The sequence below is a fragment of the Anolis sagrei genome, chromosome 5, assembly GCF_037176765.1.
Source record: "Anolis sagrei isolate rAnoSag1 chromosome 5, rAnoSag1.mat, whole genome shotgun sequence".
Taxonomy (NCBI): Eukaryota; Metazoa; Chordata; class Lepidosauria; order Squamata; family Dactyloidae; genus Anolis; species Anolis sagrei.
In genome coordinates this window covers 173,954,650-173,981,316 of record NC_090025.1, presented here as the reverse complement: position 1 = coordinate 173,981,316, position 26,667 = coordinate 173,954,650, and the positions used below count along the sequence as shown (strand labels likewise).

Genomic DNA, 26,667 nt, shown 5'->3' with positions numbered 1-26,667 from the left:
ACCTCACAACCTCTGAGGATGCCTGCCATAGATGTGGGTGAAACATCAGGAGAGAATGCTTCTGGAACATGATCATACAGCCCGAAAACTCACAGCAACCTAGATTGAATATTGTTTATGGATTTCTGAGCAATAAGAAACCTTATGATGTAATAATTGGTGGTTATGTTTATCAGTGATTCTATTAGGCTTTTTAGTTGAATCTGTAAAAGTAAAATAATACACAGTATATATTTTTGATTGTTATTTTCAACATTCGAATTTAAATGGGTGGGGTCAGAATGCTTCATTGTTTTAAGCAGTCATTGATTAACATTTTAGTTAATATTTATTTATGTATTAGATAAGGGATTTGTTATAGTTTAGATTTTGTTATGTATACATGTGTATCATTTTCCTTTCCTCCCTTGTTTTGTTGCCTTGGTTCTCGCTTTACTTTTGTTGTGACTTCAATCAATCAATAAGATAAGATCTAGGAGGGGGAAGGGAAATAGTAACTATAATGAAACCTGCATAAAATGTATACTGGACTTCATAATATTAAACTCCCATAGAAGTAGATCTACAAAATGGGCATTATGAAACTGGCACCTGAAGAGTTGTTAGCAGTGTCTAAGATCCTACATCAGGACTGTGTGGTGCGAATCTCCACATGCAGAGTTATGGTTGAGTTGACACTGCACACCTGAACCAAGGCATTGAATGTGCAACCAAGTGTACAACTTAATGCTCACCCAAGCACATCGATCTGAATGAATGTGCAATGAGCATCAATGGAACCTGTTTTGTGTGTGTGCAAGTATTAGGAGCTCTGTTCAGTTCTAGTGCTCAGAATAAATTCTTGGGCTTGAGATTCTTCAATTATAAATGGAGGGTTTTTTCCAGAATTGTTTTCATACTACAGACTTATGGCACTCTGATTCCATTTTAATTGCTATGGTTCCTGGGATTCTCATATTAGCAGATTATGTGTATGCGCCTTGGCAATCTCCCATTCAAGTACTAACCAGAACTGACTATGCTTAGCTTCCAGGATCTGATGAGATGGGGCACAGATAGGGTGATTAGGACTATTTTAGGTTGCAATGAAACAGTGGTCCCAAACTGTGGTCTGTGGACCACCAGTGGTCTGTAAGAACGAAAATATGGTCCACAGCCTCACCATTACAACACCTTTCCTTCAAAACCATGCTGCAATGAGAGCGACTGGTCTCGCGAAACCCTCTTATAGTGCCGAGGCAACAGGGATCCACAAAAGATTACTACCACCACATCAGCTGTAGATTATTAAATATGGTTTTCTGTGGGCGAGCAGATGGCGACTACTGGGTGACATATGTTTGGGATCAGAAACTGGAGTTGATGTGTTCTATGTAGTGCAATTTTCTGAAACAGCACCCCAAATAACCAAACTGAATCTAAAGTTGACCAAAAACTGATTCATAACCCTTTGGGTACTAATGTTGGAGAGTGATCCCTGGTCAAAGTGGTCCCTGGTCAAAGAAGGTTGGGAACCACTGCAATAAAATATTTTGTCAACATCTTAGGCTCTAGTAGATCTAAAAGTGTGCCCTTGGTACCCACCAGGGTTTGATTTCAGGATGCCCTGTGTATACCAATATCTATGGATGCTCAAATCCCATTTGATACAGAGGTTTAGTAAAATGACATCCCTTGTATATAATAGCAAAATCAAGGTTTGATTTTTGGATTTTTTTTCCTTTTGTAATATTTTTAAACCATGGATGGTTGAATCCATGGAGACAGAGGACAGAACTTTATGGTTTCCAAAGAGTGTTACTGTGGAGAGGGTAGAAATAGGTGACTCTTCAAATATTGCTGGATTATAGCTCCCATCAGTCCAAGCCAGTATTTCTAGTGGTGAGGGATAATTGGAGTGGCATGTCAAAACAACATCTGATGGGCCATGCATTACCTAACCCTGTGTTAAAACATAATTTGTGTGTGTGAAAGAAAGGGGGAGGGAGGAGCGAGAGAGAAAGAAAGAATGAAATTTCACAATCAACCTTTAATGGAGGAGCCATTGTGAGATGTGATTGGCTGGAGGATGTGAGATGAATTTAGCTGTTACTACCTGTTCACAGTGTTTTCATTGGTTGTCTGAGGCATGCCTGCTCTTCCATTGGATGCGCCGAATACTAGGCACATTCAACAGATCATTCTGCTCTTTTTCCTCCTGGATGGAGGCTGTCGTCAGCATCACAGGCACAAATGAGTTGCTTGGCTACCAAGAAAGGCAGCTTTGTTTCCACTTGCAGCTCATTGTATTTAACTGGTGGATCTGCACACTCAGTCAGTCAGTCTGTCTCTGCAATTATCTTTACTTCTTTATTTGAGAAGCTTTGGGCTGCAACCCTTTGCACATTTCCCTGAGATTAAGCACCATTGTACTCATTCATGATGGATGAGCATTTAATTTGATTTGTTTTTATACTAAGGATGGAAAGGAATCCACACGTCTCTTTCTAAACATGTCATCCAGACAACTTGATCTTAAAAGTCAAGCTTCCTCTGAATCAGTAAAGCATGTATTGTTTTGTTGCTGTCGTGTATGTTCAATAATTTCTAACTTAGGATGATCCTGAAGTGAACTTATCACAGGATTTTCTTGACAAGATTTATTTACAAGATTAATGTTCCATTGTCTTCCTCTGAGCTGTAAAAGTGTGGCCTCCCCAAGGGTCATCCAATAGGTTTTCATAGTTGAGCAGGGGTTTGAACTCTGACCTCCCAGAGTCATAGTCCAACACTCAAACTGTTAGCTCACACTACCTGTTGATTCAGTGATGGTCATTGACTCCCACATCAATGAACTGAATGTGCTCTGTGTGTTGGCTCACACTTTAAATAAGTGATGAAACCCATCTTTAACACTGGTTCAGAACCTTGGACAGCTCGTTCAGCTAAAACCCAGATCTCCTAGCTTAAAAGCAGCCAGTTCCTCTACGAATTGGACTGAGGCTATGATATTGGAGGCAAGAATAAGCCAGACCAGACTAAGATATTTGGCTGCCCAAAACAGTGCCCTTTCTTATTCTGTTTGCAAAAGGCAACTACATTGCAATGCAATGCTATTGCCTCACCACATCTATTGTTTGACGATCACAAACATAGGAAGCCACCTTAGGCAGGCCATTGGTCACTGGGCTTCGTGTAGGCAACTGGGGGCCCTTCCACACAGCCATATAACCCAGAATATCAAGGCAGAACATCCCACAATATCCGCTTTGAACTGGGTTATCTGAGTCCGTACTCAGATAATGTGACAGTTTCTGCCTTGATATTCTGGGATATAGAGATGTGTGCAAGGGCCCTGGCTAGTAGCAAGCCATCAAACGTTTCAAGTAAGATTCTTAATTAGCCCTCTCTGGAGATCCAGAGTTTTCCTTGGTAACCCCCCCCCCCCCCTCCCAAACCAAGCAACAACTTACTTACTTAGGCGATCTTTCATAGGTTGAGGATAATTGTCTTCCAGATGTGGTGTCTTGGCGGTGGAGCCTGATTCTTGATCCCATAGTGAGGACATCAGTTTCCAGATGGAAGACAGTCCCGGTCAGGGTTGGCTCGACCTGCCTTCCTCTTGGCACGTTTCTCCCTCCATTCTTGCCTCTTTGAATTCTGCAGCACTGCTGGTCCCAGCTGACCTCAAGTTAGAGCACTCAAGGGCCAGGGCTTCCCAGTTCTCGGTGTCTATGCCACAGTTTTTTGGCTTTAAGCCCATCTTAAAATCTCTTTTCCTGTCCACATTTTCTATTCTTGAGTTTGGAGTAGAGTAAGTACTTTGGGAGACGGTGATTGGGCATTCGGACAGTGTGGCCAGTCCAGTGGAGTTGGTGGCAGAGGAGCATTGCTTCAATGCTGGTGGTCTTTGCTTCTTCCAGCATGCTGACATTTGTCCATCTGTCTTCCCAAGACATTTACAGAATTTTTCAGAAGCAGCACTGATGGAATCATTAAAGGAGTTGAGTGTGATGTCTGTAGTCAGTCCACATTTCATAGGCATATAGCACGTTTAGGAGGACAATGACTGTCCTAGTACTCAAACACTCTCTGCTTCATTCGGAAAAATTCTGCACACACAGAGCTCAGGCGGTGTTGAATTTCAGTGTCACTGTTGACTTTTGTGGTGAGGTGACTGCTGAGGTAGTGGAAATGGTCAAGATTATCTAATGTTACACCATTAAGCTGTATTTCTGGCATTGGGGAGGGATTGGCTAGTGACTGCTGGAAGAGCACTTTGATTTTCTCGATGTTCAATGAGAGCCCGAGCTTCTCATATGCTTCTGTAAAGAAGTTTAGAGTGGCTTGTAGGTCTTCTGAATGTGCACAGATGATATTATCATCAGCATATTGAAGTTCTATAACCGATGTTGTTGTGACCTTGTTTTGGCTTTCAGACACAATTACAGCCCTATGATTCTACCAAGCTGTCATCCAATGGAACCCTGGGGTTTGCAGTTTAGGTAGACACTAGAGTTCCCTGACTGTGAATTCCAAATATCCCTCCCCCCCAAAAAATTCAGAGGTTCCATAGGATGAAACCATAACTGTTAAAGCCGACTCAGAATACTATAATTATGTTGTATGAAAGGAACTCAGGCTGTTCCCTAAAATCAGATGACCCAGGCTTTGTGCAGGGAGAATATGATGGCTGATCTCCTTCCCTCCAAGCTAACATTCCCTCCTCTTGATGGTTTCCCACTCTAAAATGACCTTCTCTGAAGTTTTCTTTCACCCTAATAGTTCACCCCGAGGCAAACAGCAGAAAAAATATGTGCATAAGCAAACAGATGTGGATAGATCTCACAGCCATGGGCTGATCTCACTTGGGTTTATATGAAGAAGAAATATTTGATTATCTCTCCACATTCAGTCTGACAGTGACCGAGTCTTCTGGCTTGCAAATAAAGAGCTCTAGCAAATACAGCTGGCTGGCCTCTATTCTTCCCAAGAGAGCTTTGCCTCCCCTTCTTTTGCTTCAGTATTTTGCAAACTGACACGAGTCAGTGCTTCTTTTCAGGCATCAGCTGGCGTTGCTAAATTATGAGGGCCTGAAGAAGCCGAGCAGCAACATGTTTCTTATTCCTTAAAGCTCTTCCACCAGTCTTGTCATTTTGTGCTATGTGTTTATTTTACTTTGGAAACAAAAGATGGAATTTGGTTTCAATTGACTTTAAAATGCCCTGGACTATAATCCAGCATGTTAATTAGGGCGCAAGGAATCTGGAATACCTTTAATCCTAGATTAGCATAGGTTGAATCTCCCTTATCCAAAATGCTTTGAACCAGAGATTTTCCAGATTGTTTTAGATTTTTGGAATACCTGTATTTGCATATACACAGTGAATGAGGAACAGGGGGAAAGGGGGCTAGCTGCCCATCCAACACCCATGGAGGTTTTCTCAAAGAGCTCTCACTCCACCACTGACAGAAATTTGATGAGGTAAAGGAAAGGGGAGGTGAACTGCATCCAGCTTCTGCTGGCACAAGGAATATTAAAAAGCTCTGGCTGCCTAACAAATTCACACCATGCGTGCCCTTCACACCCCATTTCCAGGACATTTAGCCTGCAGTACACTAACACCGGCCAAGTGGAAGGAGACTATAGCATGGATTGGCCTAGCAACCAGAGTTGTCCAACAACTGTCCCTGTGTTTGAGGAGGCTGAATGGCTTTTGACTCTTCTGATGCCCACTTTTTACAGTCGGTTTATGAAAATCAAACTGGCACTAGTTGTGAAGCTAACCTTCTTTCTTCAAAGGTCGAAGTGGCACAGAAGTGAAAAGCTTGGAGTTCTTGGAATCTTTCAGATGTTAGGTTTCTGGAAAGCAGGGAGGAATGCAGGAGAGAATGAAAAAGCAGTTTTTACCTTCCAGATTACCTCTTGATTCTATGCCATATCTAAGCACTCTATAGGAATGAAAACATCTTCATACATGACCACAACAACACACTGTAAGTGGCAAGGGAGAGCCTCAGTTCTTCCAGGACTACCTCTGTCACTGAACATAGTGGAGTAGCTACTATCAAAGATCAGAATTTGGGTGTTGAGGAAAGTCAATGAATTGCCATTGTAAAATATTGTGTTATATTTTTTAACTGGAGGAAGAAGGAAATGGCTGCTAGTTACTCCCCCCCCCCCCCAAGATCCAGCTTTTAGAGCAGACATGGGCAAACTTCAGCCCTCCAGGTTTTTTAGACTTCAACCCCCATAATTCCTAACAGCTGGAAGGCCAAAGTTTGCCCATGCCTGTTGTAGAGACTTGTGACTAAGTAAGGTATTTATCTCTTTTCCTGCCCTAAGATGGGTTTCCAAAGAAAATTCATGTATCTTTTCCTTTCAAACTTTCAAGAGCACCTTGTTTATTCCACAAGCTCATGTTGCATTAGTCCTACTTAGTATAAATACCAACTGTTCCTACAAAAAAAAAAAAAAAATAAGGCTGCAATGCTAAGCAAGCTTGCTCCAAAATGGACTCCACTAGCCAGACTATGCTTTGGAGAAAATGTATTCTAATGGCAAGGAAGTATTTGAAGTGTAGCACAGTATATTGTTCTCTTCCAAAAGTCTAACATGTTTGGAAAATCTTCTTTTCTCTCTCTTGCCATAAATTTACTTTGCTCATATTTTTTTCCTAGTGCTGCCACTGAAGAAAGCAGATTTTAAAGGTCTTCCTGCCTTTCAAGCAGTTGGTTAATTGATTCTTCTACTCCCACCCCATTTTTCTTTTGTTTTGTTTTGTCCTTAACCTTTCCTCAAAACTTACTAAATAGAGTTCACAGTTTTCAATCTGCTGGCGAGACAGGAGGGTCGATGCAATGCAGGGCAATGTAAATGATGCATTTGACAACTGATGGCTCTCTGATGTTGATTTGTACATCTTTCTTTTCATTTCAGTCTTAACACTGATTTTTGCTACCACAGGAAGCAGTCCTTTACAACAAGAGTGATAGAGGCTTGCTCTCTGTCATTTACCCTCATGTGCCTGTCATTACATGCTTGACTGATGACAAATATTTGATATATGTTCAAGTGGAGAAAGCTGGCAAGGATGCAGTTTGGTGCCATGGGTCATAATGACTCAGATATGTAGTTCAGTTCCTTGGGAAGAAAGAGACACACTGGGAGAAAGGTGAAGAGTGTCAGTGAAAGATTTGGTCTTTAAGGGAGAGAAAGACCAGTATTAAAGCTCAAGCAGTCAAAATATGAGTTAACTCATCACATACCAGTAAGTCACATGGTTTGGTGTGCATAGTGATCAGAACTTGGAAGAGATAAACCTTCTAGAATTTCCCAAAGCTGGCTTTGCTGGCGGGGAGGAAGATTCTGGGAGTTATAAATAATAATAATAATAATAATAATAATAATAATAATAATAATAAAACTTTATTTATATACCTCTCTATCTCCCTGAGGGGACTCAGAGCATTTCCAAGTAATATCATCAATACATACATAGTAAACAACATAAACATAAGATTAACAAAACAATATAAGCATAAACATTGTTGCCATAACACACACACATGCACATATATATATTAAAAGTAGACCTGCCTGTTCAAGGCAATTTAAAAGGCCAGGCCAAGATTAGTGCAAGCTCAAAAATTCTAGGGGGGCCGGGAATTAAGTGCAGTGCTACAGCAGGCAACAACAATAATAGGTAAGGGTCTATGGCTGTTCATTTCCGGGGCTTATTAGAAGAAGTGATCTGGGTAATTTTTTAGGAAAAATAAGGCTATATTCAACAATGTCTAGGGCTGAGCTAGAACTAGTCATTCTCAAAAGCTTGTTGAAACCACCAGGTCTTCAAGCTCTTACAAAAGGAGGGGAGGGATGAGGCCTCTCTAATTTCCCTGGGGAGGGCATTCCAGAGGCAGGGGGCCACCACTGAGAAGGCCCCCTCTCTTATCCCCATTGTTGTGACGGTGGTGGGAGCAAAAGGAGGGCCTCCCCAGAAGATAGTAGAGTTCGGGCCGGTTCATAGAAAGAGATGCAACCGCAGAGATAGGCGGGGTCCGAACTGTCTATAATCCATAATGGTAACTCTCCATGCTTTGGTATTAATATATCAATATCTATGCATTATTAAAATATCTATTAAAAACAAAATTGACCAGAGAGGAATTAACATTTGTCACTTCTTCCATTTTTTCCCCCCAGGAGGAAAAATATATATATTTCAAAACATCCTCTGTTTTAAAGACTGTGGTCAAAGTCCAATTTAAAGGACAACCGGAATGGTAAACAAGGGTCTTTCAAATGCTACAGTTTGGACCTAAATCTAGTTGCTAGTTCCAATTAAACTGTTAAAATGTAATGGATATAAAAGTTGACTTATTCAGCCATTGATGCAATAGACCTACTCTAGTTAGGGCTAGAAATTGCATTTAGAATAAGGTCATACAATCACCTGTTTCTGGATCACAGTCTACATTGCTTTGGTTAGCTGGATTGTATTTCCACGCTGATTATAGTAGATGTTTCTCTATTTGAGTTTATCCATTGTAAGACTTGCATTATAAGCAAATGAGCATGTGCAATACTGTATGAAAATCTGTATCTTTTTGGTCTACATTTTGAAGATGCATTTCCTATTCTTTAGCAATATGTGAGCAACAACTTAGCACTTACCTCTGAGGTTTGGTACATGATAAGTGGTGTTTCTAGGACCTGTAATAAAAGGAAGCACCGTTTCCAATCTCTGGGACTGCTTTGCTCCCAGAGAAAGCCGTATCTCCTATTAGGACTAATGTAGTTTAGTGTCAGTGCCTAAACTGTCTCTCATTAAGGTTTTAGCCAGAATGAAAAGAAAACCTGACAGATTGGCCCGTTTCTTTCCCTTGAGCAGATATCTGATGATATGCAGAAATCAGCAGGTGCATGGAGATCAAACACGATAATCTGCCAATTGCTGTAGGGCAAAAACCTGTCAAAAAGACAGCTATTGTCAGTTAATATCAAGAAATGGGAAGGCCAGCCTGCCCCCCCCCCCCTTCTCACCTTAACTAGACAAAAACAAAGACTACAATCCAGATGAGAAAACATAAAGAGTAGACGTTCTTTCAGTGACAATATTTGGTCCACAGGATGTGCTCCCTGTTGGTTCCCTGTTTGGGAGTAATGTTCAGTATCTTGGACTATTACAGGAACATCTAGGAGTGAGCATATTGCATCTATATCAAAGTCACTCCATTGATTTCCAGTTAGTTTCTGGGCAAAGTACAAAGTGTTATTTCCGACCTTTAAAGTTCGACATGGTTTGAGTCCAGGTTACCAACAGGATTGCATTCTCCCATACAATCTGCCCCAAATACCGAGGTCCTCTGCAGACTGCTTGCTCCAATCAGCCAGAACCCGACTGGCATCTGTCACACAGTGGATCTTTTCCTCACTCGCCCCAAGATTGCCAGAAAATGTATTGTCAAAGGCAGAGGCGGCCCCAGGTAATTTTCAACGGTAAGCAAACAGTATTTTGGCACCCCCCCCCCCACAACCAACCATTGATATATATTTTCTGTTCGTCATGGGAGTTCTGTGTGCCATATTTGGTTCAATTCCATCATTGGTGGAGTTCAGAATGCTCTTTGATTTTTGGTGAACTATACATCCCAGTAACTACAACTTGCATATGTCAAGGTCTATTTTCCCCCAAGAGCACCTCAAGAGCACCCCTGGGCAAAATCAACTATACTGCGAATGCTTACTTTGCGTAATGGGTTGAGCCGCCCCTGGTCAAAGGCTTTCATGGTTAGAATCACTGGGTTGTTGTAGGTTTTTCGGGATATATGGCCATGTTCTAGAAGCATTCTCTCCTGACATTTCACCTTCATCTATGGCAAGTGTCCTCAGAGGTTGTGAGGACCTCACAACCTCTGAGGACGCTTGCCATAGATGCAGGTGAAACATCAGGAGAGTATGCTTCTAGAACATGGCCATATAGCCCGAAAAACCTACAACAACCCATTGTCAGAAACTGTTTAACAGCTAAATCAATTGTTAGAACTGTGGATCTTAATGTGCATTTTATTGGTGTTGGTTAAAGTGGAATCATAGTATTATATTAGTGCAGTAGGGAAGGATCTTCATAGTCTCCTCTGTAAAACTAGAATAATTGTGAATGAAATATTATTTATCATTGGACAGATAGAAGAGATAATCAGCTGTTGCTACCACATATAAACCTTTGTGACACAATGAAGAACGGTGAAGAAATAACCAGACGCGGGTCTCTAAAACACACAACATGACTTCCTTTTATTTAATTGTTTAATCAGTTTACATTCCACAATTGACAGTTTACTTTTTTCATTTCCCCCCATAAACAAATTGCTTAGTTACCAGACAAGATTGTAAACCTATGGAAATACAGATTTTTCTGCCAGTTGAAAAAAAGAGCAAGGAAAAAAAAGGTAAGATGCAGCCAGTTTTTTTAATGTTCCTTTTTTCCTCCCAGCAAAGTCCTTCTCAACCTACTTAGCATCCTTCTCAACTTCATACCTTTTATTTTCCTCCCAGAAAAGTCCTGCCATACATTGTGTCCTTCACAATTCTGAAATGAGTTTCAAAAACACTCTTCAATTTCCATTTGCCATTGCCAGCTGCCTCCCTAGCACTATGATGAAGAAAGAGGCATTGCTTCCTAGCTGCCTCGAACCTATATCCCAAAACAGAGGAGCAGTCCGATTTTTGATGCATACAACGATCTTTGCTCACCTTTCCTATGATGGGCTAATGTGAAGAAGGAAAAGTGATAAGATGGAGACTGAGCTGTAAAAAGTTCAAACAACACATTTATTCACATCATATCTGAACGAGAATCATAACACACACACAATCATTATTGGATTATTATTTAGCACCAAAAGCCATTTGGGCTACTTGCATTTCATGAGTGGCCTGAAGCCAAAAACGGTGCCTGACATTCTGTCCTCATCCGTGTCTAACCCATTGTATTCAATCCGGCTGATTACTCTGACTTCTGCAATGGACAATAAAATGAAAGGAGGCATGATACAGAAAAGGTCTTAAATATCTACAGTAGTGTAACCCCTATGTTTTTTTTTTAAAAAAAACACCAATGGTTGAGCCCAGTGGATGGAGAAATCCTAAAGGAGTTGTATTTATCAATTTTGTGGACTGTGGGAGAGCTGAAATGGAGAGGAGATATTTTTACCAGGGATATGAATGTGACTCTTTCCACCCTAAAATCAGTAATATCATTTTAATGTATGGTTTTAGGATGGAATTTTATTTATTTATTTATTTATTTATTTATTATTTGAACTTATATGCCGCCACTCCCCTGGGGCTCGGAGTGGCTTACAAGAACAGGCTAAAATTGAACACAATTTAAAAACAATTTAAAAACAGTTTAATTGAAGCCGCTATTCTTTATAATGAACTCTGCAGTCTTTGTTTTTATTTAGCTATCTTGTATTATTATTATTATTTTTAGAGATTTAAGGTTGCATCAAGCCAGTCCTATAGTGAAACTATAGAGTATGTGGGATGTTGGGAGATTGTATATGCTCTGGATTCGGTATAAATGTGCACTATAAATGTGGCTCATTGTATTTTTTTTTAAAGGAAGCTCTTTAAAGTTGTAAACACAATTACAAAAGTTTATCGGATATTGTGCTCTCCATCACTCAAAGATGAGTCCTCAACAAGATATTCAAACCTCTTTCCCGTATATGGCTATACAGTAACACAATGTTGAGTATCTGGAGATGCAGATGATGTGTAAATATGGGTAATGCCAGCAGTGTAAAATAAATCCTGGTTTAGAAAGAGCCTAAGTTGTAAAAGGATGGAGTTGGGGACTTATCTGGCCCTCCAGAGGTGTCCCAGCATCTTTTGCTAGTAACTGGCTATGGTTGCTGGGAGTTGCTGTCCATCAATATCTGGGAAACAATACAAGTGACTTGAAATCTACCATATTGGTTCTCATTCTGATGCTATGGGCTGATCTCTGACTTGAGACTAAAAACATTACTTCTATGATCACTGAAGCTACAGATGAGTCATAGTTTCAGAACTCTGGGCCACCCATTGTCCTGAAGAGATCAAAAAGGCAAGAAATACAAAGGTGAAATGCTTTCACAGGTAAATGTAATACTTAAGTTAACCTATTACCTGATATATATGTTCAGAGAGATGGTTATTTTAGTCAGAAAATATTTGATCCTACATGTTCCTATTTCTGTTCCAAAATGATACAGTGCAAGAGCAACTGCAGTTTTGCCACATGACCTACTCTTTGTATTTACTAGGTCACTGATTCATATACAAGACATCTTCCAAGATGTGGGCTTTTCTATAAAGTACATGGGTGTCTTATGTCATCTTGTTAGAAACTGAAAGAGATGTGCATGCAGGAGTATGCCTGAAACAGAGAGGCAGGGATGGCTTCTGAAGGAACAGCAACAACAAAAAACAGGAGACCTTGAGCAGTGTTACAGAATAGGAAATATCTCTTTTCACAACAAAAAATTCCATAGCATACAGTTAGATGATACATATATTGGCTGGCATTCTGTAAGATGCGAAGGCGTACGTCTGCTTTATGCGTGTCTTTTTTTTGCCATTGTGGAGGTGGGTGTTTTCTTTCCTCTGCAATGAACAAAGCATCTCTCTGGGGCTCACCATTTAGTTGCTGCAGATTTCTGCCTCACTCTCCTTGCATGGACCTTCCATAGCTATTGGAAAATGCAAAGCAGAATAAGAGAAGGCTCTGTCTCTACAACTGGATGTCAAATGATTACATTATCTGCTGAGACCTCTGGAGGACCCTGGCAGATCTCAGTGGGCAATGTAATCATTCTGTTTCTGGTTATGGAGGCCTGATACTTCTCCATTCACCCCCATTCTCTGTCAGACACAGAATGTTTTGGGGACCTGGCAGCAGCTGAACATTGGGTCACACATCTGTCCTCTCAACACCCCTGTGTGACCCAATGTTCAGCTGCTGCCAGGTCCCCAAAATATTCTGTGTCTGAGGCAAAATTAATTTTGAATTTCTTTTGCAAAAGATTGCTTGATTTTTGGATATTCCAGGGCGTCTCCATACATTCTCTGGAGAGCATTTGGGGACATTTGTACCCTTGGGGCACCTGGTGGCTACGTGTAGCCCATGGACAGCACTTTGTCCACTATTGGGCTACAGCAATTGTTCTCAACCTGGAGGTCCCTAGGTGTTTTGGCCTACAACTTCCAGAAATCTCAGCCAGTTTACCAGGTGTTAGGATTTCTGGGAGTTGAAGGCCAAAACATCTGGGGGCCCACAGGTTGAGAACCACTGGGCTGCAAGGGCATAGCTGAATGTTTCTCAGATACCCCTGGACTGTCCTGGTCCTGTGTGTTCTAACAGGGAAAAGGAAGGTCTGGTATGAGATGAGGGTAGAGGAGAGACAAAGCAGAGTCCCATGGTGGTGGTAATTTACACTCCATCTCCCCACAAAGGATCTTGGTTCAAGTTACATAAGTCAAGGACTATGTTTTTAATGCTACTGTGAAGTAATTTTTAAAAATAAGAACCAAAGCCTAAGGAAAAGGTTAAGTTCCACCAACTTTCAGTAATTGTCTGATTCACAATTTTTTTTCAAGTGACTGATGCCATTCCTTTGTTTTCTCTTAAGTGTAACTTACAATTAATATGGTGAGAAGATCCACCCCCCCCCCCCCACAACAGCTTCAAAGTTGTATTCGGTTTCTGTGGATCCACTATACAATGTGCTGGAAATAACTTCCAGACATTGGAATTTTTGGCATTGTCACCCAAGAAATGGAATACTTCCCAAGGGAGCTATAGCTGGTTCTGGTTCTGGTTCTGCTTGCTTTTTAACGTCGCTTTCACACCATATAATTATATTACATTGACATCACTTTAACTGCAATCACTATGTCCTGTGGAATCCTGGGATCTGTCATTTCATGAAGTATTTGGAATTCTTTACCAGAGAGCTTTAGTTCATTGCTCACCTCCAAATCCCAGGATTCTGTAGGATACAGCCACAACAATTAAGGTGGTATCAAAGTGTTATAATTGTGTAATATGAAAAAGACCTTAGGCCAAGAGTGATATTTCAACAGGATGTTTTGAGAATATTGTAACTGGTTGCTGCTGTTGCTGCTTTTAAATTCTGTACTGAACGTTGTATTTTACATAACCAAATTGCTGTGTTATTAGTTTATTCTTGGTAAGCTGCTTTGATTTTTTGAAAAGTGAGTAAGATCCAGCTAGAGAGAGAGAAAACTGCTATATACGATGAAATGCATTCACTTTTGGTGTTAATTCTTGGCTTAGCAGCTCTATCATGGTACCTTTTCTTTCTAAAAGTCACCTCATATGACCTTAATTCACTTTAATGTGTTCACTGAAGTTAAGATAGGTAGCATTGTTATTGTACAGATCCCTTTTGCTGAAAAGCAGGCAATTTGCTCTATTTTTAAAAGCGGTAATAATATAATTATTTCCGAAATTTATATATAACATGTGCATTTCTGCATTGTTGGCATTAGGCATTGTTAATTTTATAATCTTCACATTGTTTTCCATCAACTTATTAATTGGAGGATATACATGACTGATCGTAATATGGTGAAATTCATACAATGCAACCAATTCCTAATGACTACGTTATCTGCAGTCCCTGTCTGAGTTATGCCATGTTTCATATACAGTAAGAAACCCTGTAACCCATCTCCATGGGATCACTTACCCATGTCCAGGGGGGAAATGGTCTCTCTAAGAATTTGATAGGTCTTCGCCATAGTATACTTTCCAAGGAAACTACCACAAAGTTGCTTCTGGGGAGCAATGGGGATATTTCTCTGGGAATCTCTTGATCCTCCAATACAATTCTATGGTATGCTTGGATCGGGAGTGAAGTAATATCCACAGGTTCATATACCACAATTCAACTGGGAATGTGTACTCTGTGGATACAGGGGTATTTCTCTCTTAGTCTCTCCATGTTTAAATTTAAGAGTGACCTGTTTAGATGTATAATTGTGCAGTTCAATTATCTCTTGGCAGTAATGTTCCATAAATCTACATCAAATTTTGAATTCAACATCACAAATTCCACACCAATAATGAAGGGTGATTAATCTTTTATAAAGGCTCAAGATCCAGCATTGCCAGATGTAACCATGATGATGGAGCTTTGATTATGTCTATGATAGCCCTCCCAAAACCTATTATTTTCATTCAGGTTGCTTCCCAACTAAAGAGTTCCTGGAGATCAGAGTGCTGGGCAATGATATCTGCATTGCTCCCCAGTTACACATTGTGTTGAGAACATGCTGCTAGAGAGATCCCTCAAAATCTTGTCTCAACTTTTTCTCTCGATATACCCCAAATTTAGAAGCATTTTCCAGTACCTCAGTCTGTAGTTCCTTGGAAACTCTTTGTTTGAGGCATACTTGGCTAACAAATTTAGGCTGGGGGTGGAGGTGGGCAGTCATATTCAATTGCTAACCATGAAATTGAATACCAAAACTGGGAATACTTATCTTGATGCTGTATCACACCAGTCTGCAAATCTCTGAGGGAATAGAAAGTGAGAATATCGGGTGGGAGGGGAAGCGGCTTTTTCTTCATATGTTTCTAAATGTGGGGGAGAGTTTTTCCCATGAGGAGAAGCATTCAAATATGGCAACCTGTGAAGAGGCACAGTCCAGGGATTGAACCACCATTAGAATTTGCCAATTATACAAACCAGACCTTATGCCCCATTGATTTCAGTGAGGTTCAGAAGACACACTTGGGTTTGAAAACAATATGGTTATGGTTCCCCTGTAAGTCTAGACATACAGAAAATCCAAAATCACATAGGAAGAAGAAAACCACACCATGGAATGACATTTGCAGGATTCTTCTTTCATGGCTTATGCATTCATGAAGTTCAGCAATAACATTGCAAAGAGTTTGGAAAATTTACTTCTTTGGACTCTAGCACCCAGAATCTTTCATGGTGGATGAATCTGGTCTGTAATCCAACAAAGAAACGTTTCCAAGCTGGGGTGCATGAGAAAAAGGGAAAAGATTCATGGACCATTCTTAGGTTATAAGAGTTTAGCATTCAGTTGGTGATAACTACTGGACTGTGCCGAGGAGAAGAGAATCAAACCATGTTAAAAATATACACAGCTTAGTCAGGTGGTATCATAAGGTCACTTGCCAGAAAGATAAACCAGGACAGAATCCTTTTGGCAAGCATACTTCTTGGCCAAGGTCAATGCAGCTGATAAAGGATAACTCCATCCAGTGCAGATGCTTGGAGGCACTGCGAGGAACAGGATACTAGTAAAATAATCTGTTGGAAAGAACCACTTCACCTCACCTCAGTTTCTCCCCAATACATTTTTATGACATTGACTTTATTATGACACAGAGACCTTACAAGCCTTTCAAACAAGATTTTTTCTTTTTTTCTATTTTTTTCATCTTTTGACAGCAATACATGCAAACAGTTTCGCTTGAGAGCTGGTGACGTCTACAGTAATAGGACGATAGAGGCTTTGATGCTTTCCATCCCCTTTGCCCCTCTGAGAATTGGGGGGAGGACCAGGGAGGCAACATCATGGGTGTCTTGGAAAATTCCATAGGAAAAAAACCCAAACAGATGACAATTGAATCCCCCTCCCCTCCAGTTCACAATTTTACGATTGTACATTTTTACAGGCATCTGGATCCCACGACAGTCACACATGGAAGGCGCTGATATGAAAATGGAGTTGATGGAATAGAAGCATTTCTATTTATATAAAACATTTTCATGAGAAAGAAACAGAGGGAGGGGAGAGGAGAAGAGAGAGAGAGTGCACATTGTAGGAAAAAAGGGAAGGGAGAAATAGGAGGAAAGGCAAAATATCCTGAAAATGAACTGGGATTCAGTGTCACTCAAATTTTTGAGTAAATCTATATGGAAATATTTTAGGGATCACCTATCTTCAATGGTGAATCTAATTCATGTGGGTCAGACATGACTGGAGCAAGGGACAGTTACTTTTTGAATTATACCTTCCAGCATGACTAGTCTGGGCACTATATCCTGAAAAGTTAACCAATCCAGGCGTGAGGTATGAGCCCGCTTCACTATGAAAGATACAACCTGGCTGTACCAAGTGAAGCTGTGAGTGGGCCAAACCTAGATAAAATAACTCATGTAGATGAGAGAGCAATAAAGGTACTTTTACATGTTAGCAGAACATAAAGCTATGACAATGGACTTATTCATAGATAAGGAGGGCAATGAAGGTGTGGTGGGAGCTTGCTCTTCACACTTCCACAGCTAAACAGTAGCTCCTCAAATGGGAAGGTGGCTAATAGACTTATATCTAGGTACCGCACAGTAGTTTTTGTGCTGCTTGGGGAAAAAAGCATAAGTAGGTACAGAAACCTTCTTATACATAATGGGAAAAAACATATGGAATCATAATACCCAGTTCTATAAGTGTACCAAAGACATTACCTGCAAGATTTCTCCTCCCACATCATTCACAAGGTAAAAAACATATAATCTGGTTGTGTTTCTATATGCTTTTTGGTATGTATTTCTGCAGGTGGAAATGTGTGTGAGAGGGAGAGAAAGAGAGAGAAAGAAGACAATGGGAATACAGGTTGAGTAGCCCTTATTCAAAATGCTTGGGACCAGAAGTGTTTTGGATTTAAGAATATTGGGGAGGGGGCAGATTTTGGAATATCTATATTTGCATGGACATACATAATGAAATATCTTGGACCCAGATCCGAACATAAAACTCATTTATGTTTCATATAGATCTTAGCCTGAAGGCAGTGGCATACAATATTTGTAATAATTTTGTACATGCTTGTGTACATGAAAATAAAGGTGTCCCTATCTCAGCCACCCATTTTGGATTTTGGAATCCCAGCTAAGGGATGGCCAACCTGTAATGCCTCTACAAGGTGTTGAGAGGCATGCATTCTCCTGATGCTTTGCTGCAGGAGTTGTGGATTGCTTTCCATCAGGATTCAAGTGTGCAACTTCTCCTCAACATGAGGCTTAACTGTGAGACTTCCACAGGAAATAAAAAACAAGGTCATAAGCTAAAGCTACCCCCCCCCCCCAAAAAAAAACAACAACTAGAGATAAGGTCATGTAACCAGTTCAGACCACAATAAGAACTTCTAGCCTGCCTGAGCAACAAAACAGACTGGTTTGTTTCTTTGCTTAGTGTAGATATTACACACTATTCCTTATCTCGTCTCAAAAGGTGGCTGTCACTCATGTGCTCAGCTGTACTGCACCCTTCCTGTGCCACTAACTTATGTCTTTGGACTGCTTCAACCTGCACATTAATTCCAGGAATTTGGTTTACCACTGTCACATGCCTCCTGTAAATGCTGTTCTTATTAAAGGCTTGAAAATTACTTTCTTAATATAGACCCATCTCAGATCATTATCACCTGCTGGCATTTTTTTCTCCTTCTGCAGAAGTTCATTTTACCCTCCGACACTCTTTATGTGGCCTCTAGCCTCTGCTGGATTCAGTTCAGCACAATTTTTTCCCTGAACTATCTGCAAGTTATTCAAGTAGCATGAGGAATAAACCTGGACAGATGCCATCCAGCAATTTTAAAAAAAGCTGATGTCACAGCTGTGGCTATGCTGCTTGTGAATTTCTGGGAGTAGTACGCTAAAGACTATTCTTTCAATGCTTAAGGGTCAATAAGTGGAGAGTAGTGGGATGTGGGATAGGGTCCTTTGCTATTGTTGGATAGCATCCTCTTGAGCACTTACACTATAATAAGCTAGATGTATGATATCTCAGAATCATAGAGATGGAAGAGACCACAATGGCCAGGCAGTCCAATCCCCTGCCATACAGGAAAACACAATCAAAGCACTCTCAGATGACAACCCAGCTTCTGGTTTAAAACTTCCAGAGAAGGAGACTCCATAATAATCATATTCCATGGCCAAGCAGTTCTAACCATCCATTCTTTCTAATGTTTAGGTTGAATCTCTTTCCCTACAATTTGAATCCATTGCTCCTTGTCCTTAGTCTCTAGAGTTGCAGAAAACAAGCTTGCCCTCTTCAGTGTATTTAAACATTACTATCACATGTCCTCTCTGCCTTCTTTTTTCCTAGATCCCTGAGCCAAGTCTATATAGGGCTTGATCCTAACTTCTGGGGATTTATGTTTGCAGTCATGAATGACTGAACATCACCCCCAAAAACATCTTTGCAACCTGGAGGCCCTATAGATCAGAGGGCTGGTTGTCTTGCAACAAGCAGATATAGCAGGACCTCAAAAGGTCTCTCCAGCTTCCTGTTCCTGAGATACTTCATGACCACTGGGCAACATTTCTCAGTGTCCCAATCTCCAGCATCCCTAAAATGCTTCAGTCAGAGTACTGTCGAACTATGAAGGTAGGTTTCTGGGGTGCATCATCAGTTGTAACTACAATGATTGAGATCCATCTTCCTAGAAATGATGACGATGCAGATCTTAGCCACTGTTTGTATGGCTAGATTAGGCTTGCTGCTGAAGTTATTAATTTATCAGTCAGTATTAATCAGTCACATATGGAATAAAACTGGATTTTCTTTTTTAAAAACCAAGCTATCATCAGAGTCACGCCCTATGAAATTGGCATTCAGGGCAAGTGGTGTTGCTCAAAGGCTTCAGTGCACACATCATCATTCAGGCAATTTTCAAATGATAAATCATCTGTCCATGTCACTTAGTCCAGAGAAACTGTTATCTTCATTCAAATGTGCCTAGCCAACACACACACACAACTGAAACAGTCTGGCCCGTGATGTGTAGTTACATTCTAGTCACATAGTGTAAAGCCAAGTAGTTGATTTAAGGTAAAAATGGGGAGTGTCTAGCCCTCCAGACGTTTTTGGACTGCCACTTCCATCTGTAAGAACACCTAAAGGTAAGGGGTTATATCAGTCACTGTAGATCAGCCAAAATTAGAGGCCTATAACTTGCCCACCCTTTAGCTAAGAAAACACTTTACTTGTTGATATAGGCAGTACAGACTGTAATCCTTAGCATCCAGCTTAGTATGGCTATGGTGAATAGGAGGGTGACAGGCTTGAATCCTTTTGGATGGCCCCAACTAAGAGTCAACACATTAGCGCTTGCTAATGATGATGGCTGATGATGATGGTGATGACAGAACAACCAACAACTCAGAATGGATGGCATGTGGATGATGTTTTTCTTTTCAGTCTGCCATAACAAAATTACTAAAGCTATTAATAAATAAACTCCTCAAAATTTATTACATTTATGAATATTAAATGAAAAGGTCAGATTCACATCAACCAACAAAAAAACTACTTTCATACATAGATGTAAATAAGATGTTCTTAATGTGCAGGTGTAGTTAGGCAAATATGCATTGATTTCACTAGATAGAAGTAAGTACCATATATGCTTTGCCTTCTTGAAAACATGTATGTCTTATTCAAGAAGAGCTCTGCAAATACTGGATTTTACAGTGTCATGTGAATGTTGAAATCAAATACCATTCTATCTTAAGCTGTGTGTGTATACTTGTGTGTCTGTGCATATGCACATATGCATGTTTCAGAGGTTGGAGATACAGGCTAGAAAAACTACACTTTATAATGGCATAACTGAAATCACCAAAGAGAGGAGAAATAGTAAAAGTTCCCTGGTTTTTACTCATTCATATCAGAAGAGGGAGCAAAAAAAAATGTGGAAGATTAAATGACAAATCCATGAAGAAAGACACTGAAGTGCTGGAAATTGCACTGTAAAAATAGTAATGGTTCAAATTAGGTGTCTAAGTTTCTTTTATGACTCCCAGGAGCTATAAATAATTCAGCTCATCCAAACAGAAGAAATTCTAAATCTAACATCTTGTTGTGGAGGATTTCAACCTTTTCCCTCTGCACCCTCCTCTACCACACAGCATCTGTCTAATGGAAGTGCAGCTTTATGCTGTGAGCCAGATGAAACCTGCTTTGCATTACTCTGTAGTGTAGTTATACTCTTGCTGGATGAGACCTTCTGACAAATGGGAAATGATGTAGCAAAATTATGTAAAAGTATTGCCAAGCAGTTTCCATTGTTTTCCAATGTTTTCTTTTGAAGAATCTGCAAAGAGACATGTTGCTGCCTCAGGTAAACAACAAAAAATGAGCAAAAACTGAAGCACATCCAATACAACTCACAAAGAAAAGAGAGACACATATTGGGATGCTAAAAAGATGGGCTGGAACTCTACATCACTTAGCTCATTAAATATACTTAACTAAATAGTGTACAATCTGCAAGGGTTATGTCCACAGACTTCACATGGATACGTGAAACTATGGATGATCCCAAACCCTATTGAAATGAAGGACTTCCAGCCCAAGAATACCAAAGAGCCATGCTGAAGGACCTAGAAAATGCCTAGAAATGTGAATAAATGTGATTAAATGCAATCACAGATACTAGTTCCAAGGATACAAGGGTCATATTGTACTGTCTCCTGGACTGCCAACCGCCAACTCACTTTACTGAGTAACAGCTGATCCAAGAGAAGAGACTCAGTGCTGTTGGTGGTCAGGACTCCTGCTGTAATGAGAACTTGCCAGAGGAGGCAAGCATCTGGTTGTCACAGGGTTGCTAACTGGCAGGCCGAGGTGAACATCATACCTCAGGACATGAGTAGAATGGACCTCTTTCTCTAGAGTGGCTGCTATGATCATGGCAATAGTGTCATGGTCATGATTTCAAAGGGATTGTGAATGTAGAGTAGTTATGAATAACTGTGATAGTAAATGTTAGCCATAGTCTTTATTAACTAAAAAGCCCAATGGGTTTTGACCTCTGAAATGGTCTTAAGGCCTTCTTAGGTGTTGTCACTAATGGTGATCCTATGGTGAACCTATCATGGGGGTTTCTAGAGCTGACAGGGTATAACTCACCCAAGGTCATGCAATGGGTTTCCATGGCTGAGCATGTCTAGCACTCAAACTACTACACTGGCTCTTTAGAGAATCAAGAGCAGTGAGTTCCTCTTTTCTTTCTAAGGTGAACGACAAAATAATTGCATTCCTGAGGAGTTCTTCAGACGAGCATTTTACCTTATTCCGACATTGGGGATCAATCAATGTCCTGTAGAGGGATTCATCTAGAAAAGTAATAGGTAATTCCTGGGGGCAAACCACAGCCTCTCCCCAGATGTAATTACTTTTATTTTCTAAACTTGAAGTGCCCCATGTCTTACTTTACAAGAATAGCTGTTTCTGGATGCTTTCAGGAGGAGAGAATTTTGTTTAGATGTTGCTAAATGCACCGAGAGGGCTTTTTTAAATGAAAACTGACAGAATCAGATTTTTAAACATAAAGAAAATTGTAAACAATCTGTTTTGTTTGGGATCAATTTGGTAACAGCATAAAAGTTTGGCTTCATTGTGACAGAAATCACAGAAAACAAAACCTCCTTTGCTGATTATGTTTCACCAAAACAGTTGGCATTTGGTCAGCTGACATTTTTTAACAAACATTTACCTTTGTAAATAAAACTACATCTTTGATATTATCTGCTGGTAAATGAACTGAATATCAAATACTATATAAGATTTATATGATGATTTGCAGGAGGAGAAAAATGAGGAAAGATCTGAGGCACCTATGAGATAGCAGCATACACATCCTAAATTTACTCCCTTTATCCCACTTTTATGATGAATTTTCTCATCATAAAAGATGATGAGCAATTATGACTTTATTTGTCATAATTGCTGAACAAGATTTATATTAGGACAAATTGGTGAACTGGAAGCGAAGGATAACTATTTTTTTGGGAGGGAGAGGAACTGGGTAGTACTGGGGGGCGGGGGCGGAATGAATTACATGGAAGTGGCAAATTTTGACAGGACTCCAAGATTATGCTTTTAATGAGAAAAGCAGGTTAAACCACTGAGATGCTGAACTTGCTGACCAAGAGATTGGTGGTTCGAATGAGAGAGTGAGGTGAGCTCCCGCTGTTAGGCCCAGTTTCTGCCAACCTAGCAATTTGAAAACATCAAATTTGAGTAGATCAATGGGTACCATTTCAATGGGAATATAATGGTGCTCCATGCAGTCATGCTGCCCACATGACCTTGGAGGCGTCTATGGACAATGTCAGCTCTTTGGCTTAGAAATGGAGATGAGCACCATCCCCCAGAGTTGGACACGACTGGACTTAATGTCAAGGGGAAACCTTTACCTTTTTAATAAAAATCTTGGATTCTGAAATGGAAAGCCCCACAAATTGTGTACCATGCAATTCATCAACCTGCTTAGAAAACTTGGGAAAGATGTCAGGACCATTAAATTGATATGTTAGGGAATTAGCTCCAAATATTTGGAAAAAAAGTGTTGTTTTGTCATTTGCCTTTAGCATGAATGTTAGTAGAGTTGATCAAGTACAGTAAAAACTGGTGTAAAGAAACAAGAAGAGGGGAAAACAGAAGGAAGGAAGAGAAGAAGGAGGGAAGAAGAAGGGAGAGGAAGTTACAGAGTCACAACCATGTCATAAAAACTTTGCAAAATGGATTTTCACTTTTTGCCTCTGACCTTTACAGCTCTACATATGTGAAAGAGACTTTTTCTCTCAAACACAAATATGAGGCGTCATATTTTGCTGTATACGGACATAACAAGAGGCACTACTTTTTAGAAATCCCTTATTAGCAACATTTAATCCAGACTTTACCTCTCCTCCACAATAGCTTTTAACCCAATTGTCTATAATTAACAAAAAGTAGCAGCAGCAACAATAACAACGACAAAACAATCTACTCAAGCTCTTCCTGCACAGTCACCCAACCAAGGCCAAGCAACCACAAGGGCCACCTTCTTTCACGCAACACATGGCATTTTCTGGTGATCCATGAGACACAGACATGCACACACAGAGAGATGAAGAACAAAATCTGATTTATGAGAGTTGCAATCTCACAACAGACATTTTCCCTCTTGATGCCTTCAGTAACTAATATGGTGAGGATGATTTGGTTGATGACTGCACAGCCATGTTTGAACTGATTTTCTTTCTGTAAAAAAAGGGGGAAAGGTGGGGAAAGGGGAATTATACACATATGTATCACAGCATTTTGGTGGGGCTCTCGTCTTGGTTTCTGCCCGCAGTTCAGCCTCCATGGTCAGCCTAGATGTAAGGCAGATGGAAGTTGGAAACAGGATCCACCGAAGCATCTTCATTTGCAGTTTTATTCTATGGGATTCTTGATCCCCTCCCTTAAGTTTAGCAATGGAAGGGAAAACCTTTCTTATAGTTCTATTTCATTCCCTTTCGTTGGTAACTCAAGAGAGAGGGGGAAAAACAGGCAGGATTTCTGATTTTGTAAAAAATAGAAAGTGTGAAGGAAGGGGGGTTCTGAAGATGGCTTGAAGAGATTGCATTTAGAGAGGTAACTTGAATGTTTTCATTTATTTTCAGTTTGTATTTCCCCAATTTGGAGCAGACAAAGTTGTGGTTTTGTTTCAAATTTCCTGTACAGACTCAGTACCACCCCCCAAAAAACATCCCCTTTCCCTCCCCATCCCTACCACATCCCCTGACAACTGGCAGTAGACAGATGCAACAATATGGTCACTTGACTTTAAACTGGGATGCTGGAGACTTTGTTTTTGAAAGAACTAGATGGAAGCGCGATGTTGAAGAGAAGCTATTTCCACCTCCAGGAGAAAGAGCAAGAGCGATACGAAGTCTGTAGAGAAGATGTAGGCGCCATATTAGACTCCACTCTACCTTGGCACTGGCATCCGTTTGAGATCTATATATAATATATGTTTATGTATATATATTTATATATATATATAATATTTATAATATGTATATTTATAGGTTTGTTTGGGTTTGTTTTAGCATACTGTCCCATTCTCAGGTCTGGATTTAGGATAGTTGGTCCTGGGGACAGGTTGTACAGAGGGAGCCAAGGTGCAGAAAAAGCCGGAGATCAACGTGAGACCAAGGCCCCCCCAGGCACAAAACATTGACCAGCCATAGCCGTGGCTGATGTCGTCGGGAAGTCCGTACAGGTACCGTGGGTATCGGGAAAGCTCAAAGTTGATTCCAGCCACACATGTGCACAGTGAAATGATGCAGAAGGTTCCTGGAGGGGAAGAAAGGGGGAGGGAGAAACAGGGAAAGGAAGAATGATAAAAAAAGTTAGACTTTCAAAAGCAATCACTTATTACTGCCAGTCATGTGAAAAAGAAGGAGAACAGCTGGAGAAAACAGATAAAAGAAAAGACAATACTAGGACTAGGAGAGCCTTGTTTGCTATGAAGTCTTTAATTTGGAATCCTCTCCAAACTTTTATTTTGCAACAAAACACCTATAGTACAAAACAATGACAAAAATTTGGCACTAAAATGACATAGTTTCCAAATTTTGGAGTTTGCAGTTGACAAAGCTGAATGACGGTTTTGTAGAGAGAAAATTTTGCATATTTATTTTAAATACTTTTGTCCCACCTGAGTTGAGCAGTCAACAGAATAGGGATGAACAAAGTTTGGCTCCTCTTGGAATGCCCCTTCCAGCATTCTTAACTGGATATGCTGGATATTACTGATGAGTGTTATGGTTGCACTTTGGCTCACCATGCAAGAGACAACAGGCTCCACATTTTCAATTAAGATATTTTTTAAAAAATAACAAACAAATTAGACATTAGAAATGGATGAATCTCAGTTCAGTGATGACTGTTTGCATCCGTGTGTGGGATGCTGAATCTGCTCAGAAGCTTGAAGGTGCTATCCAAGGTACTGTATCGATTTGGACAGTAGAGTTCTACACCTTGGATAGCTTCTTCAATATTTGGATAAAAATCCAAACTGGATCCATTGCCCCACTAACATGGAACCTAGCAAGATATCAACTTTATTTTCTCTCACATTTTTTAAAAAATTTCCTCCTCCCTTTTCATACATTGGAAAGTTCTTGTCCAAAAAAGAAAACCTAAATTAAAATCTTACACTGCTGCATAAACCAAATTCAAGAGGTACAGCTTATTACAAGAATGGGGAAGACCATGATGTACCTGCCTATCTTGGAAGGGTAATGCGGGCAGCCGCATTAAGAAAATACAAATATTCACAATCGGACTCATTTCTTAGGTGTGCAATGTTAACAATCACACAAGATAGAAGCAAAACAACATCAAAACCAGTAGAAAAAAGTCCAATCATGACATCTACCCTATCTTCCCCATTCAAGGGAGATTGAAAAATGGAGAGAGCGGGGAAAGAGTTCTCAAGAGACCAAATAAGGGCTGCCTATGTTCCACAAGTGCCACAAATAATTACTTCCAGTTTGCATGATTTTTGCCTACACTTATTAGATGCACAGTGAGGGGTAATGAAGAAACAGTGCTCTCTAAATTGGTACACTTCTCAGTATAAAGCACAAGCTACTCAATTTGAAGGAAAATACTCAGCATCAACTTAGTACTTCTGAATGTTCAAAGCACTTCACGTTACTCCCAAAATTTCATAATGACCTGCCTGTCAGAGCCCATTCACCTTAATAACAGTTTCAAAGTCCCTAGTCTACCTAGAGAATTCAGGTTCCACTAGTGTGTGTATGTATGTGTGTATATATATATGTATGTATGTGTGTCTGGTT

The 26,667-nt window shown here is 40.2% G+C and overlaps 1 protein-coding gene across 1 annotated transcript in view; it reads right to left on the bottom strand.

The window, feature by feature from the left end:
- Positions 1-10,253: 10,253 nt before the first annotated feature.
- The window catches only part of TMEM178B (transmembrane protein 178B), a 377,870-nt gene continuing 361,456 nt past the window's right edge, over positions 10,254-26,667 (bottom strand). Inside the window, exon 4 of the mRNA XM_060776829.2 lies at positions 10,254-25,153. Within this exon, the coding sequence (XP_060632812.1) occupies positions 24,903-25,153 (251 nt within the window). The 3' untranslated portion in view covers positions 10,254-24,902. The remainder of the gene's footprint in view (positions 25,154-26,667) is intronic.